The sequence below is a fragment of the Chiloscyllium punctatum genome, chromosome 44 (genome assembly GCF_047496795.1).
Source record: "Chiloscyllium punctatum isolate Juve2018m chromosome 44, sChiPun1.3, whole genome shotgun sequence".
Classification (NCBI taxonomy): Eukaryota; Metazoa; Chordata; class Chondrichthyes; order Orectolobiformes; family Hemiscylliidae; genus Chiloscyllium; species Chiloscyllium punctatum.
The window spans coordinates 37,897,933-37,913,097 of NC_092782.1; the positions used below are offsets into that span (position 1 = coordinate 37,897,933).

Consider the following 15,165-nt stretch of genomic DNA (forward strand, 5'->3'; position numbering starts at 1 on the left):
GAGAGGCAACTAATAATGGAAGCCAGCAGAAGGCTTGGAAAAGACTCATGGGCCCTGGTGTACAAAGGGTTGAAAATTAAGTTTTTTCAAGACTTCTCTGGGGTTGTAATCAAGAAGAGGAAATCTTTTGATGAAGTCAGGAAGAAATTGAGAGACCTGAATGGCTAATACTCTGAGGTACCTGGCAGTGCTGTGCTTCAACCATGGAGGGGCTGTTTACAATTTTGACTCAGCAGAGAAAGCAAGGGTTTTTTTTGGACTCTGAAATAAATGGTCTAGGTTGGGAAAAAAAACTACAGATGATGGTATATTCTTTCCTTTTGTGGTTGTTGGTCCTACAGGCTTGGCATTACTTTGATGTAAAATTCCTCATTTCCTTTAACTAATTTGTGTTTTTTGTTTGTTTTCTCTGGGTGAGGGATGGTTTTTTCTGTTATTGAAGATGAATGGGGCTGAGGTATGGAAGAGATGGGGTGGGCATCCACTTTTAACTTTCACATGTGTAAATAATAGCTTTTCTTTGTTTCTGTATTGCTTGGGTTTGGGGCATGGCCTTAGCTGAAAGGAACCAGAGTAGTTGCAAGATTTGGGACAGGTGCCCCTTATGGGCGAGGGGGGAGATCTCCAGGGATTTGTCTGTTCAATTTAAGAGTAGTGGTTAGTTTTTCTCTCTCTTCTTGGCTAACCTGGAAAAGTCTGTAACCTGGCTAATTCAAAAGAATAAATTATTTGGCATTGTCTTAGGATATAAAATTAAAATTAATTTTACATTCCTGTTGTTGGGGGGGGGGGCTGGGTGGGAATGTCTGACCTGGAGGATGGAACACAATTTCCTTTCTGGTGGTCACAAAAAGGTTTTCTTTACTTCGGTATTTTTATTACCCCCACTTTTCACCAGCCCTACAAAGTTTACTTTGTGCAATTGTTGGATATGACAAAACAGGATCTGCAGGATTGGGAGTGGTTACCAATATCATGGTTAGGACGAATAAGCCTTGATTAAAATGAATGTTCTTCCTCGGCTACTATACCCCCATTAGAAAGCTCCCGTTGTTGCTGCCCAGACGAGTGCTGCAGAAGCTCAATGGCTCGCTTGGGCCCTTCATTTGGTGTTGTAGGCACCATCTTATTAAATTTACCAAGTTGCAACTCTCACAGAGGATTGGGGGGAGGGAGGGGGTTGGATGTCCCAGACTTTAAGCAATACCAAATAATTGCCTAGTGTCCTTTGAGAGTGATTGGGCGTGTAAGGATCTGAGGTTGATATGGCTTGACATCGAGGCATCTCAGGCAAGGTGTTCCCTCCTTAACTTGCTGCTTATGGATGGGATGAAATTTCTTGCTGAGCATTGTAAAAGCCCGATCATTATAACATGGTCAAAGTGTGGAGAACGATGCGGCAGGATCAGGGTAATTTACATAAGACCTCATCGTTCACTCTGTTAGCAGAAGCCCCCGGATTTAGGCCTGGGTCAATGGATTCTGGCTTTAAAGCATGGGAGGTCAGAAGAATCTCCTGTTTGGAAGATCTATTTGAGGGAGAGGTCCTGATGTCTTTTGACCAGCTAACTCTACAAATACGGGCTACCTAGTAGGGACCTCTTCCGTTATTTTCAGATTAGGGATTATGTACAGAGAAAGACCACGCTTAACGGCTCAGTCCTGTAAGTATGACATGGAGAGCAGGGTGCTCTGGTGTGCGGGTACTCTCTCAGTCAGTACTTAGGTCATCTACAGAGAGTGGACACCTTGGAAGATATGGAAAGACTCTATGGAGTCTGAAATCAGGAACTAGGGGTAGAAATTTCGTTTGAAATATGGGAGGACATATAGGAGAATGTGAAGAAAATCTTGATATGCAATAAAGCGCAGGCTATGCAACTGAAGATTCTTCACAGAGCATATGGCCCTGGAGCGATTAGCAAAGTTCAAGAAAGGAGCATCTCCAGGATGCCCTATATATAAAATAAACACAGGCACCCTGACACATTGTCTGTGGTCGTGTCATAAGATCTGTAGGTACTGGGGTGCCATAGTGAGTGAGTTAGAGCAGATCCTGGGAATTAAAGTCAGGGTGGATCCAGTAGCCCTTCTTTTGGGACTGCTGAACCTGCCTTCACCAGATGAATATGGGAAGAGATTATTCAACATTCTCACGTATTGTGCAAGGAAGAACATTTTAATGAACTAGATCTCAGAAATCCCCATTCACCAGGTATCATGGGATGGCGCAGATTAGTGATGGAGCACGTCCCCCAAGATTATCTTATGAATGTAGTGCATCAGAAAATGGAACTATTTTATAAGACATGGCAGTCCCTTTTAAGTTATATAAACATGGACTTATCAGCCATATTGAACAGGGCCTTTACGTAGCCGTGAAGGCTGGGTTTGGCGGTTCGAAGCTTGATAAATACAGGTACAATAACTGATGTTCCCGTGGGGAGCCTCGGTGGGGGTGCGTCGAGTGGTATAATTTAATTTAATTTTGGGTCATTAATTTAAGGTGATTTTATCTAATTTTATCTAATCTAAGTTACGTTAGGTTAAGTCTAGTACAATCTAAATTAATTTGCTAGGTACAATCATTTATTGAATTTTAATGTGAAAAGATTGCTTTGTACTTTTGTGATAGATTTGGTGTGTTATGTAGAGTAGTAGGTAGTTTATTGTTAATGTTTTTGTAATATAAAATGGTTATACTACTTTTATAATTTTGTAAAAGAATAAAAACCTTTTCCAATAAAAGAAATAGCCTTTTGTTTTGAAATCCCTCATCCTAGGCAAAAGACAACTACTATTAACTCTATCTACACTCCTCATTATTTTATAAACTTCTATAAAGGTCTTTCAACCTCCTACCCTCTAGTGAAAAAACATCCTAGCCTATCCAGCCTTTCATTATATCTGCCATGCATCTGCAGCCTGAGGGATTAAAGCAAAAGCTAAAATGTTAATAGTGTCAAGATCATGTTCGTAATACCATCAAACTAGAATGAACTAGGATTACCTGAGATAATGGTGGTTCATGCAGATCTAACTGGAGCCTCTGCACCACCTCTAGGAAGTCTTCTGAATGAAAACAAATCACATCTTTGGTTATACGGGGTTGATCAAACCTATAAAAAAAGGGATCATTCTTAATTAGATTTAAGTTTAGAGAAAACAAATCTCTAGGTAGACAATTGATCATTTCATTGTGACATAAGTTGCTACTACTGTGCCTGGCAATGAATGAAATTTAACATTTAGATGAAGGAAAGAAGAATGGAAGTTCAGAATTAGCACGTTTTTCAAATCATTAAATGGTTATTGGATGCAGTATGAAAGCCATATTAATAAATATTAATCTAACTAACAGCCAAATCAAAATTCTCCAAGTATTCTTTAAAAATGAAATCAACTTTTATTGGTACTCATCAATATGCTTATTTCAATGTCACACATTTCACAAGTACATTATTCATATTTGAATAGGTTCTGCCTACCATCACTGCTCATTCTCCTGTTTTTTTTACTTGAATCCCTGGTCACTGCAGATCATTTGGGTATACACCTAAGGAGGCAGATTTATAATTTTCAATAGGACTGGTTATTTACCTAACCTCTGAACTGGAAGATGATACAAAAGGGCAGTGGAAAGAAAGTTTTAGAAACGGAGGGGTGACAGATATACCTGCACTATATATCAAAACCTGGCATTAAGTGCAAATGATGGCTCAAATGGTTAGCACTACTGCCTCTCAGCACCAGGAACCCAGATTCAATCCCAGCCTTGGGTGACTGTTTATGTGGACAGTTGGGTGCTCTGGTTTCCTCCCACAGTTCAAGAATGTGTAAATTAAGTGGATGGGTCACATTAAGTTGCCTCATACTGTCGAGAGATGTGAGGAGTAGCTAGATTAGCTTTGCAAATCTGGGGATAAGGAGTAAAGCTTGGTCTAGGTGCTATGCTCCTTGGAGAGTTGATGCAGGACTTAATGGGCCGAATGGCCTCTTTCCACACTGTAGGGATTCTGTGCTTCTTTGTAAAATGATTATACAGACACAAAAAATATATGTAAGAAAAAGCTGAAACACAACCTTTTGAACTCTTCCCAACATGTATACAGGAGTCCTCACCAAATTATGGTTTACGTTCCTGAAGCAACTAAGTGAATTGATTCCTTTATGAATCAACAGGGTGGGGTGCAGTGAGGCAAGGCAAGGCCAAGGGAGAAAGTGGGACTGAATGCAGCAGCAGAAGCACGAGGTAAGTGGTCGTATTAGCAAATAGTCAACAGAAGAGGAAGTCTATGAGAAACAATGTTCAAGGGAAATTGGCAACAATATCATCATCACTGGCAATTGCTCACAAGCAAGGATGACTCTCTTCCTCTCTTGCTCAGGGCAAGACCATCGGTGGCTGAACAGATCAATGCAGCTTCCATAGACTGCTACACTTGGGAGAGGAGCTGGTCATTGAAAGGGATATTAGTGTGGCAGCACTCTCCTTATGCCTTTTTGCCTGACTTCCATTTTTCCCTGATAGCAAGTCTCAAGGTGCTCGATCTTACCAGATGCTCCTCCTCTATTTGGATGGTCTTGAGCCAGTGATACCCTGGTGTAGGTGGGAAAGTCACACTTTGCAAGTGATGCCTCAAGAGTATCCATGAAGTGCTTCTTCTGTCCAGCTGGAGCTCGCCTGCCATTTTGGAGCTGGGAGTAGACTGCCTGCTTGGGGAGTCTCGTGTCAGTCATGCGGATGACATGCTCAGCCAGTCGCAGCCGACCAAGGGTGGTCAGTGCCTTGATGCTGGGAATGTTGGCCTCATCCAGGATGCTGGTGTTGGTGCATCTTTCTTCCCAGTGGCTATGTACTGACATTACTTTATTAATAACATTATAGTGAATCCATTTTAAAGGGATCTAGCCTAAGCGGAAACTTACTGTAATTTTTAATGCTGTTTCTCTTCCTAATTAAATAAAGGCATCAATACTTTGGTATTCCTGGCTTCTACAGCAAATCAAGAAGAACAAAAGATGTGTGATGTTTAGCAACGAATAACTGAAGTCAATTTGCCTACCTGCACTTTCAGATGATGATCCCAAGATCCTAAGCCAGACGCAGGGACCATAATTATAACATCTATGCTTAGCTTATCATGACACGTAGCTTAAGGTTTCTTCTTACGTGACTCTTAAAATCTCAAAATTATTAAAATCATATAGTTGTTTGTTCCTTTAGGATTTACGTTTCAACATTAAGGTAGGTTTAATTGTACCAGATGCAGATACTAATAAGCCACGAGCAACTTTGGGTACCATATATGAAATACTAGAAATGTAATTTGTATGTAAATCAGCATTTTGGTTTTATCAGGAACTAAAGATGATATATTTTCAACGTTTAATAGTTAACAAAAGACAGAAGTGGTTAGCTCACATACCAATCCCCACACTGTACAGCTTTCAACACTCCAACAGCTGCTGTAGTCTGACGTTCAAATCCCTGTCCAATATGATCAGCATGGGCTCGAGTCCTATCCTCAAACAGCATTTCGCGTGGCTCACTTGCACGAGGTAGATACTGTAAATTTTTTATTTCATTGGTAGTTCTGAAAGAAATGGATACAAGTGTAAACATAATTTAAGACCAACTTCGTATCTTGTTCAGATTCTTTTTCAAATCAACTCCAGGGATTCAAACATCAAAGAGATGGAATGCAGAGAAGAAAAGATAAATGTACAATGTGAGGTTATATTCATTCACAGGAGGGGGGTATCACTGGCTAGGCCAGCATTTATTGCCCATCCCGAATTAACCAGAGGGCAGTTAAGAGTCAACCACATTACAGTGGGTTTGAAGTCACATATACTGCAGACCAGGTAAAGATAGCAATTTCCTCCCCTAAAAAGGATGTTAGTGAGTCAGATGGGATTTTTCTGACAATGGATTCATGCTCATGGTTAGAATTTTAATTCCAGATTTTTTTCCTTCTCGAATTCAAATTTTAGTCAGCCATGGTATGATTTAAATGTGGGTCTCCAGAACATTACCTTGATAAACTGCCCAGAGGTAATGTCACCAGGCTATGGCCTCCCCTATGAATTCCATTTCTCTCCCTCCATTCACTCCACTCCTGCTGCACTGATGCCTAGTAATCCGTACCTATACATTACCCAGTTTACTTCATTAATGCCACATACCAGTATTCTCTAATTTAAAGTTTCAAATTTCTGATGTATTAAGACAGATCAACTGTACTTTACAAAGCTTAAAGCAATTGCTTTTAACAGCGAATTCAACTTTTTTTTAAGCCAGTATAAACAAAATGGGTTTTTGCAATTAAATACAATTGGAAACTAGGAATATACTTCTGGAATAAAAGTTCACATCTACTTCTAACAAATTATCAGTTAACAATGAAATAATTACAAACATATAAATTAGGAATAGTCCAAGGTCATTGGGCTCTTCAAGTTTGCTCCACCATTCAAATAAGATCATGGTTGAAACATTTGTCTCTGAATTCCACATTCTCATCAAATCCCTTGTTTGACAAGAATCTACCTACATTCGATTTTAAAAAAAATCAGACCTCCACTATCTGTTGAGTTTAAAAATCAACAAACCATAAAGGAATCTCCCCTCACCTGTGTCCTATAAGGTGACCCTCAATTTTAAAACCATGTCCCTTGGTTCTGGATTTATCCACAAGAGGAAATGTTCTATGTCCATTTTGACAAGATTACTCAGAATGATCAATATGTTTCAACTGAGTCACGCCTTGCTCTCCCAAACTCCAGTGGGAGCAAGGCCAGTCTATCCGATCTTTCCTCATAAAAGATGACTCCACGTGTCAGTCTAGCAAACTTCACCTCCAACATGTTTACATCCTCTCTTAAATGTGACGACAAAAACTCCACACAGGGTGTACTGCTATAACATGTGTTTCGCTAATTCTCAAATTCACTATAATGTGATTGGCAAATTAGGACACTGTTTCTAAAGTGCAAATTTTTCAAGTATGTGTTGGTTATAATGTGATTCTGGACCCATTAGGTTAAATGGTGCTGCTAACACATCACTTTCTTATGATATGGGATTGCATGAGAACAGAACTACCGCGTTATAGCAGGACGTGTGTGTGTGTGTGTGTGTGTGTGTGTGTGTGTGTGTGTGTGCTTTTATAAATATATTTATATTTATAAAACACAATATTCAAGAGGTGGTCTCACCACTGTCCTGTAAAAGTGAAGCATAACATCCATACTTTTATGTTCAACCCCTCTTGTAATTAAGGACAACATCCTACTACCTTTCTTAATCACTTATTATACCGGCATATGAATTCTAATGTGCAAATCATGCATTCAAACGTCAAGGCCTGTCATAATTCTGCAGTAGTTCTGTTTAAATAATATCCTGCTTTTATATTCTTCCTGCCAAAGTAAACTTCATATTTCCCCACATTATATTGTATCTGCCAGATTTGTACCAACCTAACCTACATAATTTTGCATCCTTATTCTATCATCTTCACAACATACTTTCCTCTCTACGTTTCTCTCATCAGCATATTTAACCAACATGTCTTCAATTCCCGAATGATTTTTAAAAAAATCATTCATGGCATGTAGGCTTGACTGCCATTTGTTGCTCATCCCTAATCCTCTTGAAGATGGTGGTGAGTTGCCTTCTTGAACTGTGCAGTCCATTGGTATAGGCACACCTACAATGCTGTATTGCAGGATATTTTTCCAGTGACAGTGAACGGAATGGCGGTATACTTCCAAGTCAAAATTGTGTGCAGTTAGGAGAGGAATTTGCAGGTGATGGTATTTCATGTACCTATTGCCTTCTTCTTTCTTGATGGTACAGACTGTGGGTTTGGAAGGTGATGCCTAATGAGACGTGGTGAATTTCTGCATAGCATCTTGCTTTTGGTATACGCTGCTGCTACTGTGTCAAGGGAATGAACATTGGGTCTGAGGGCCAGCATGGATGCCTACAAAATCCAACTTGTCACATCCTGCCAATCCGGAAAAGATCAATTTATCATCCAGTTATTTACCAATATCATTTGATAGTGAGGCTACTTCAGTAATATTAAAAACAGACTTGTGAAGCTCTCCTTTGTATTCACAAATTCTGCTGAGTTAAGGCCCTGTCTACATGTGAAATAAATTAATATCCAGAAACTGGTGTGCTTATGTACTGCACTAGACTCAATAACACAATAATGTCTTGTAGTATAGCCTTGTCATTGTAAATGACAATTAAGAAAGTGGAGATAATGGCCCTATGTTCCTACAAAATGGAAAAGAAAATAAATAAAATTATTCACCTGCAACCTGATAGTATTCAATATCAATACAGCACCTATGGAAGGTTTTTCATTTGCACATTTGTAGGTTATACCAAGCATAAGACAATCTCCATAAATAATTTCCCTCCCACATACAGCATAAATCAATTAATAAATAAGCCAAATCTATAAATAACGCTTGCACATGTTTACAAAATCACATTTGGCAATCAAATCAATGTGTCTCTCATCGTTCTCTATATTGGTAATTGTAGAGAACAACAGTTAGTTGGCTGGAGATTACAACATTTAAAGCACCACGTTGTCCAAAAGTTGATGCATTTGATTCTGCCAAGAAACATGGTTGACCCTGTTTTAAGGTTTCATAGGAGATGCAGATCAGTTCAAATGTCAGAACAGCACCTAGGAACAGAAGATGATGCTCTGTACAACCAAACAGATGCCTTATGGTTGTGGAGCTCAGGGAAGCCTACTGGAAGCTGAGAAGATGGTAAAAGTTGCTGGCACAATGCTGCTTGGGGAAGCCCAGGACATTAATCAGTTTGATAGATCAAGCAGTTGGACAAAGAAAAAGTATGTACAATTGCAGAAACCGGCAGTCATTACAAAGAAATGCCCACAAGCAGTGAGATTCTGTTCACAGCAATTAAAGTGTTGGAAATGTACTAGTAATTTGATGCTGGAGTACAACCTTGTGAATCCAGTGGGATCCACCCTCAGGAGAAGAGACAACTGAGATAAACAAATGGTTAGACACTGTGAGCTTTAACTGTTTTTGAAATAAGCCACAGGCTGGATTTTTGATTTCTGGGTCAAATTTTGATTTATTTTGTTTTCAAAGTTACCAATCCCTAACCAGATCATAAAATTCTGAAGGTCTTGACTGGAACTGTAACAAAGTGAAGGGTCTGGTCTAGGATTTAAACAGATAATAGAACAATGTTGTCTAAATTACAAAGGGGAAACAACATTTTGAGCAAGTCAACTACAATCAAATGCGTGTAATAACATAATGGAAATTATCCTTACACTGGGGATTGTGTGGCTAGGTAACAAGAACATTAGGCATGCAGCAAACCAAACCACTTGTTCCTATTTTGTCATCCAATTGCAGACCTCGACGGTGCCGCTAAGTAGAAGCGGAGTGATACAAATACGTAACCATGAATTTGAAACTTCTATGCAGTTCAAAAGGTAGCAGAATTATTCACAAGAACTCCATTACATCAATTTGGTATTTGGCAACAAGCTGATGACAGCTGTATATCTTCAGAGCACACCATTTCAAGTTGGCTTGGATTTCAGTCGTCTAAAGAATATCAATGGTGATTCCAGTTACGGATCCATAGTTGCTAGTTTTAAGTTTCACCATGTGTAGATCCAATTATTTCCTTCTGCTACAAAAGCAGAGTCTTCCAGTCCCTGACATTTTGATGCAGTGAACACAGCAAACTTACAGTTCAAAGGAACACATATATCACGACAGTTTACACAACTTACATATCACTGAAGCACTAACGCATTACATCTACTTCTTTCACTACAAGAAAATTTGACTATGGGGCTCTCAGAAAGCCCCATCTTTGGCCAGACGCTTGGCAGGTGTTTCTGGGAGGTGGAATTACTCCTTCACCTAGAGATCACTGGCATTCCTTTCTCAGGTGCTTCTTCCATACTCTGTCTAGCCAATGAGTGTTCTTTAAGAATTGCGTGCCTTCAAACAGGAGGCACCACCAATTTGGTTTCTTCTGAACAAAGGTCTCCCAGGTGTTGGTAAGCCTTCATGGAGTCTTTGAGCACTTACTCAGTCCTCCTCCTGTTCAAATGGCTTCCAGGAGCTGGATAAAGAGAATTTGCTTTGGTAGCCATCCTAAGCACATGGGCAGCCAGGTGGAGTTGGTCTCAGCTGATTATGGCCTCCTTGTTCTTTCAAGGTCAGACATGGAGAATCTGCCCCAAACAAAGGATGGAGCTCTCCAGGGCCTTGAGGTGAAATCTCTACGTAGTCCATGTTTCTGAGCCATGGAGCAGTGTCAGAAAGATGACTGTCCTATACACAAGGATCTTGGCATCAGCATGGGTGTTGCTGTCATTGAGAACTTTCATCCTTGGGCATCTGAAGATGTTACTTGTGGATTGGATATGATGTTGCAACTCTATATCGAAGTCAGCCTTAGATGAGAGGTGGCTCCCCAGTTAGGGAAAATGTTCTATGCTTGGGAGGGTTTCTCAATTGATCTTAATGGAAAGTTAGACTGGAACTTGCCCTGGGACAGTTGGGTAAAGGACTTGAAGCTTCTTGAGGTTGAGACGGAGACCAATTTGTCAGTATGCTTCCACAAAGACATTGAGGTTTCTAACTTCTCTTCCGAGAGAGGAGATGACATTCCACAAACTTAAGTTATATAAGTGATGGCAGTGTCATTTTCTTCTTGGATTTCAACCAGTTAGACGCTGAAAGGCTTTAGGGTTATCCTGTAGCCGAATTCCACAACACCGGGAAGTCTGTTCTGACAAGATGAAGGTTTGTGGTGATAAAGATAGAGAAAAGGTCGGGGCAATGACATATCCCTGCTTGATCCCGGTCTTTATCTCAAAGGATTCTGTTAGATTACAATCAGTGAAGACTGTCACTGACATCTTGTCAAGGAGGCAGCAGAGGACATGATGAATTTCTCTGCTCAATCTGCCTTTCACAGGTGTACAGCTTCCCAGCACTGGAGAGGAGAGAGATTCTTCTGTATTTCTCAGAGTCACATTTTGTCTCTTTTCTTGAGCACGGTGGTAATGGCAGTATCCGGAGATCAGCAGGGATTTCTTCTTTGCTCCAGATTTTCAGGGGTAATTGATGGAGACAATGGGTCCTCCAAGTTTGGAAATCTCCACTAGAATCCTGTTCACTTCAGACTTCTTCATATCTTCATGTGTTTAATCACAGCTTCAACTTCCACCACACTACATAGTCAACTGCGATCATCTTTGATGAGAAGATGGTGGATTTCCTCAAACACATCCTCATTACAATTGTATTGTGGTTTAGGACTTCTTTGAAGTGATCTCTCCAAAGGCTGATGTTTTTGATCCTCTCAAAACGATTCCGTCCTACTCTGCACTGATTTGAGGCCAATGTGTTCAAGAATCATATCTCCATTATTTAATAGCTAGACAGTTTATCTTGCCAAAAACAATTTAGAACATTACCACATTATGCACTTTCTATGATTGGATATCATGCAAATATTGTGACTCACTGCAAACTGAGGATCGCAGTGCTTCATATTTGTGAGAAAGGTAAGATCCAACCTAATCTAATCTGGGAGAAAGATCTTGCTTCAGAAGCAAAAATTGAGAACATAGCTACTGTGAAATAAATGAATAAAATTATACCTAAAAACAGTTACATCCATATTCAATTACTTGTTTACACATTAAATTTATACTAACTTACTTTTCTCTAATTATTTTAAAGGTATTCATTAAATTAATAAAAACATTGCATTAAAAACACAAGTTACGCTGACTAAACATATTTCAAGATAACCAATACTCAGAAACAAGCATTTATTTATTTACTTAGGCTGGCATTTATTACCCATCCCGAACTGCCTTAGAGAAGGTGGAAGTGAGCTGCCTTCTTGAACTGCTGCAGTCCTTTGGTTGCAGGGGGAAATAGCGCTGTTAGGAAGGTGGTTGCAGGAATTTGACCTTGCAACAGTGAAGAATTTTATGGATAATTATTTTCAAAACGTGTTCAACTTAACTTACAGGATAGGATGGATATAGGCAGGCTATATATTCATCTAGCCACTACAGAGGTGACTAGGAACTGTCAGAACAAAAATCATTTAACAACTGCATTGCTAGTAAAGACGGAAGCCTTTTTTGATGTTAATCAGTGTTTAAAAAGTCAAACCGAAGAGAAAAATAATTCTCTACTTCAAGCTATCATTTATCAAGGAAAATGTCTACTGAAATCAGGAGCCAGAATTATGTATTTTACAATCACAGGTAACAAGAAACATTTAATTTATCAGTAACATATGCACAAACACTAGAGATCAGATTATATATTTTTCAAATAGCATAATAAATGGAGCTACACTACATTGATATCTGGTAAGCTCCAATGCTTCACTAATACAATCAAACATAACAAAAAAAACCCATTTCTAAATTTCCCAGATGGCAATGCATATGGTTGTGAAACACGACTGTCAATTTTATCTTTCTCCAGTACAGAATATCAAACTCTGCAGTTCAAACTAAATCCTCATATGTTGCACAACTCGGAAGAATTCAATTAGATCAGAAACATTCCACTGTATCAATGGGATACAGAATTAGTAGTTCTGCATTCTGGCTCTGATAAACTAACAGAGGACTGGGGCAGACACTTTTTTGAGGCTCACCAACCTCCAAAATGTTGCCTCTTCAATAAAGCGTAAAGGTAAATAACTGTTACAATTTAATTTCACTAGATCATAGTTTTCTAGCAACAGTACAGGCTTACGATATATTTGAGAAGATTGCAAGATAATTGCCAGAGAAAGCAATTTCCATTTTCACTTTCTTCAATATCTTTGGATGTATCACATTCAGTCCTGGTGCCTTGTCAACTTTAAGGACTGACAACTCACCTTTCACCAGTTTGAAACCTAATGATGGAGTTTCCTCCTCTGTCAACACGGCCGGAAAAACATCCAATTGCAAGTAAAGACATATGTAAAGTTTTCATTTAAAACTACAACCATGCTTCTCACCTCTAAATACATAATCCCTTTTTGGGCTCCAATTGGTCATATTCTTCTTTTTATCAATCTTTTACTGTGTATGTGCATGTGTACATATGTCCTTGGGATTCCCTGTTATGTTAGTTACCAATGCTTTTCCATAATCCCTCTTTGCTTCTCACATTTTCTTTTACCATCTATATTTAGCTTATTTCTCAACTGAAATTACTACCCAAAATGCAAGATGTGTGATTTTTATAGATCTCTTTTAGAGTTTGGATTTTAAACTTGTAGCACGTAGGGTTTGGTGTGTGCACACCAAGGGTTTTAACACTTAACTTTCATTCTTGCTGGAGCCTTCTTGGAATGACAACGTGAATTTATTTGTATTGTGAATTTTATGATTGGACAGAATAAAGATCACATGGTATTAGGTAGGTTTATAGTTTAGTAGAATTAAGAAGTGACCTTTCCTTAGGGAAACACATACATTAGAAAGCATCATCCTAAACCTTACGATACAATGACGACCGTTCCTTAAAGGCTTCCCCACTGTCACTTGATCCACTTGACGTGACGCTACTCACTCCCAAGAATCAAGTCCATCAGTACTTCCTTTTTCTTGGACTGGACATAAACTGCTGTTGAGAATTCTCCTGAACACAACCTAGGAATGCTTGTTCCTCACTGCACTTATACTATCCCAGTTGAAATACAGATAATTAAAGTCCACCAATGTAAGTAGTCTATCATGTTTAGAGTTCTCTGTGATTTTCTTTCAGATTTGTTCCACTATACCCTTCCCACTAGCTGGTGGTCTACATTTTACACCAAGCAATGTAACTGCACTTTTCTTATTCCTTGGCTCTAGCCAAAATAATTCCAAATTTGAATCCATAGAACTGTCCTTTCACCAGTATTGCAATGCTCTCCTTAATCAAAAATCACCACCCCTCCTTCCTTTTCTTCCCTTTGCTATTTTTCCCTGAAGAAACTGTAACCAGAAATATTTAGCATATACTTAGTCTGCCTTTCCTTAATCCAGGACTGTTATAACCACAACATATCTTTTATATTGATTTGCATGTCATATTGATCAATACCACCTGAACATTTTTAAAGATCCAAAAGACAAGAAGCTTCCCACATAGAAAATAATTAGTGCATTATCATGTTGAATTCTGGACATTATCTTATTAAGTAAGAGCTGCAAGCTTAACCTCAAGAATGAAGAAACTGAACACAAAGGGAGAATTAGAGATTTCCATAGAATTCCTACAGCGTGGAAACAAGCCATTTGGCTCAATGAATCCATTTCGACCTTCCAAACAGTCTTCCACCCAGACCCATATCTGCACCCTATCCCTCTGACTCTACATTTTCCATGGTAAATGAATTTAACCTACATATCCCTAAACACTGTGGGCAATTTAGCATGGCTTATCCACATAACCTGAAAATCTTTGGAATGTGGGAGGAAACGGGGACACTGGCAGAAACCCACACAGGTATTAGGAGAAAGTGCAAACTCCACACAGCTGGTTGTCAGAGGGTGGCATCAAACCTCTGTGCTTCCCACAAGATGTTACAAAACTTTAAAAGAAAGCAGGTTCTAAATTAATAGATAAGATAAACTCTGAAAATTACTTCAAAAAGATATCAGGACCAGAGAAAGTACATGCAAAGTAAATTAATAATATATTACAAAGATTTCTAAACTTAAAGAGTATTGGTAAACACTCTGAGCAATACCTGGCAGTTATGTAAAGACAAAATCATTCAGATTATTCAAAATACAATTGGGATGTTGAGATATCAAAATCAATTCATAAGAAAAAACATGAATGGAACATAAGTTTGATTTTAATGGTTAGAGATGCATTATTGGGGGAATCCAAGATGGCAGCGACCCAGCAAGTCTGAGTCTACAGTACTCCTCCCAAGACTTGGGCAAAGTGGGTAACCCACCCCCACCACACTCACCAAATCATTTAAAATAGTTTTTACTTAATGTAATTAGTTGTTTAGTAATTAATTTAAACAATTTAATCTTTAGTAAAAATGACTAAAGGGAAGGGAGCCCGCAGCTCTCAGCAAGCAGGAACCCCTCCCCCACCCTCTCC

The 15,165-nt window shown here is 39.0% G+C and overlaps 1 protein-coding gene across 1 annotated transcript in view; it reads right to left on the reverse strand.

Annotated features, from left to right (window-relative positions):
- The window catches only part of LOC140466610 (uncharacterized), a 50,263-nt gene that overhangs the window by 5,781 nt on the left and 29,317 nt on the right, over positions 1–15,165 (reverse strand). Inside the window, exons 3-4 of the mRNA XM_072562058.1 lie at positions 5,430–5,597; positions 3,011–3,119 (exon numbers count right to left, since the gene is read on the reverse strand). Coding sequence (XP_072418159.1) covers positions 3,011–3,119; positions 5,430–5,597 — 277 coding nt within the window. The remainder of the gene's footprint in view (positions 1–3,010; positions 3,120–5,429; positions 5,598–15,165) is intronic.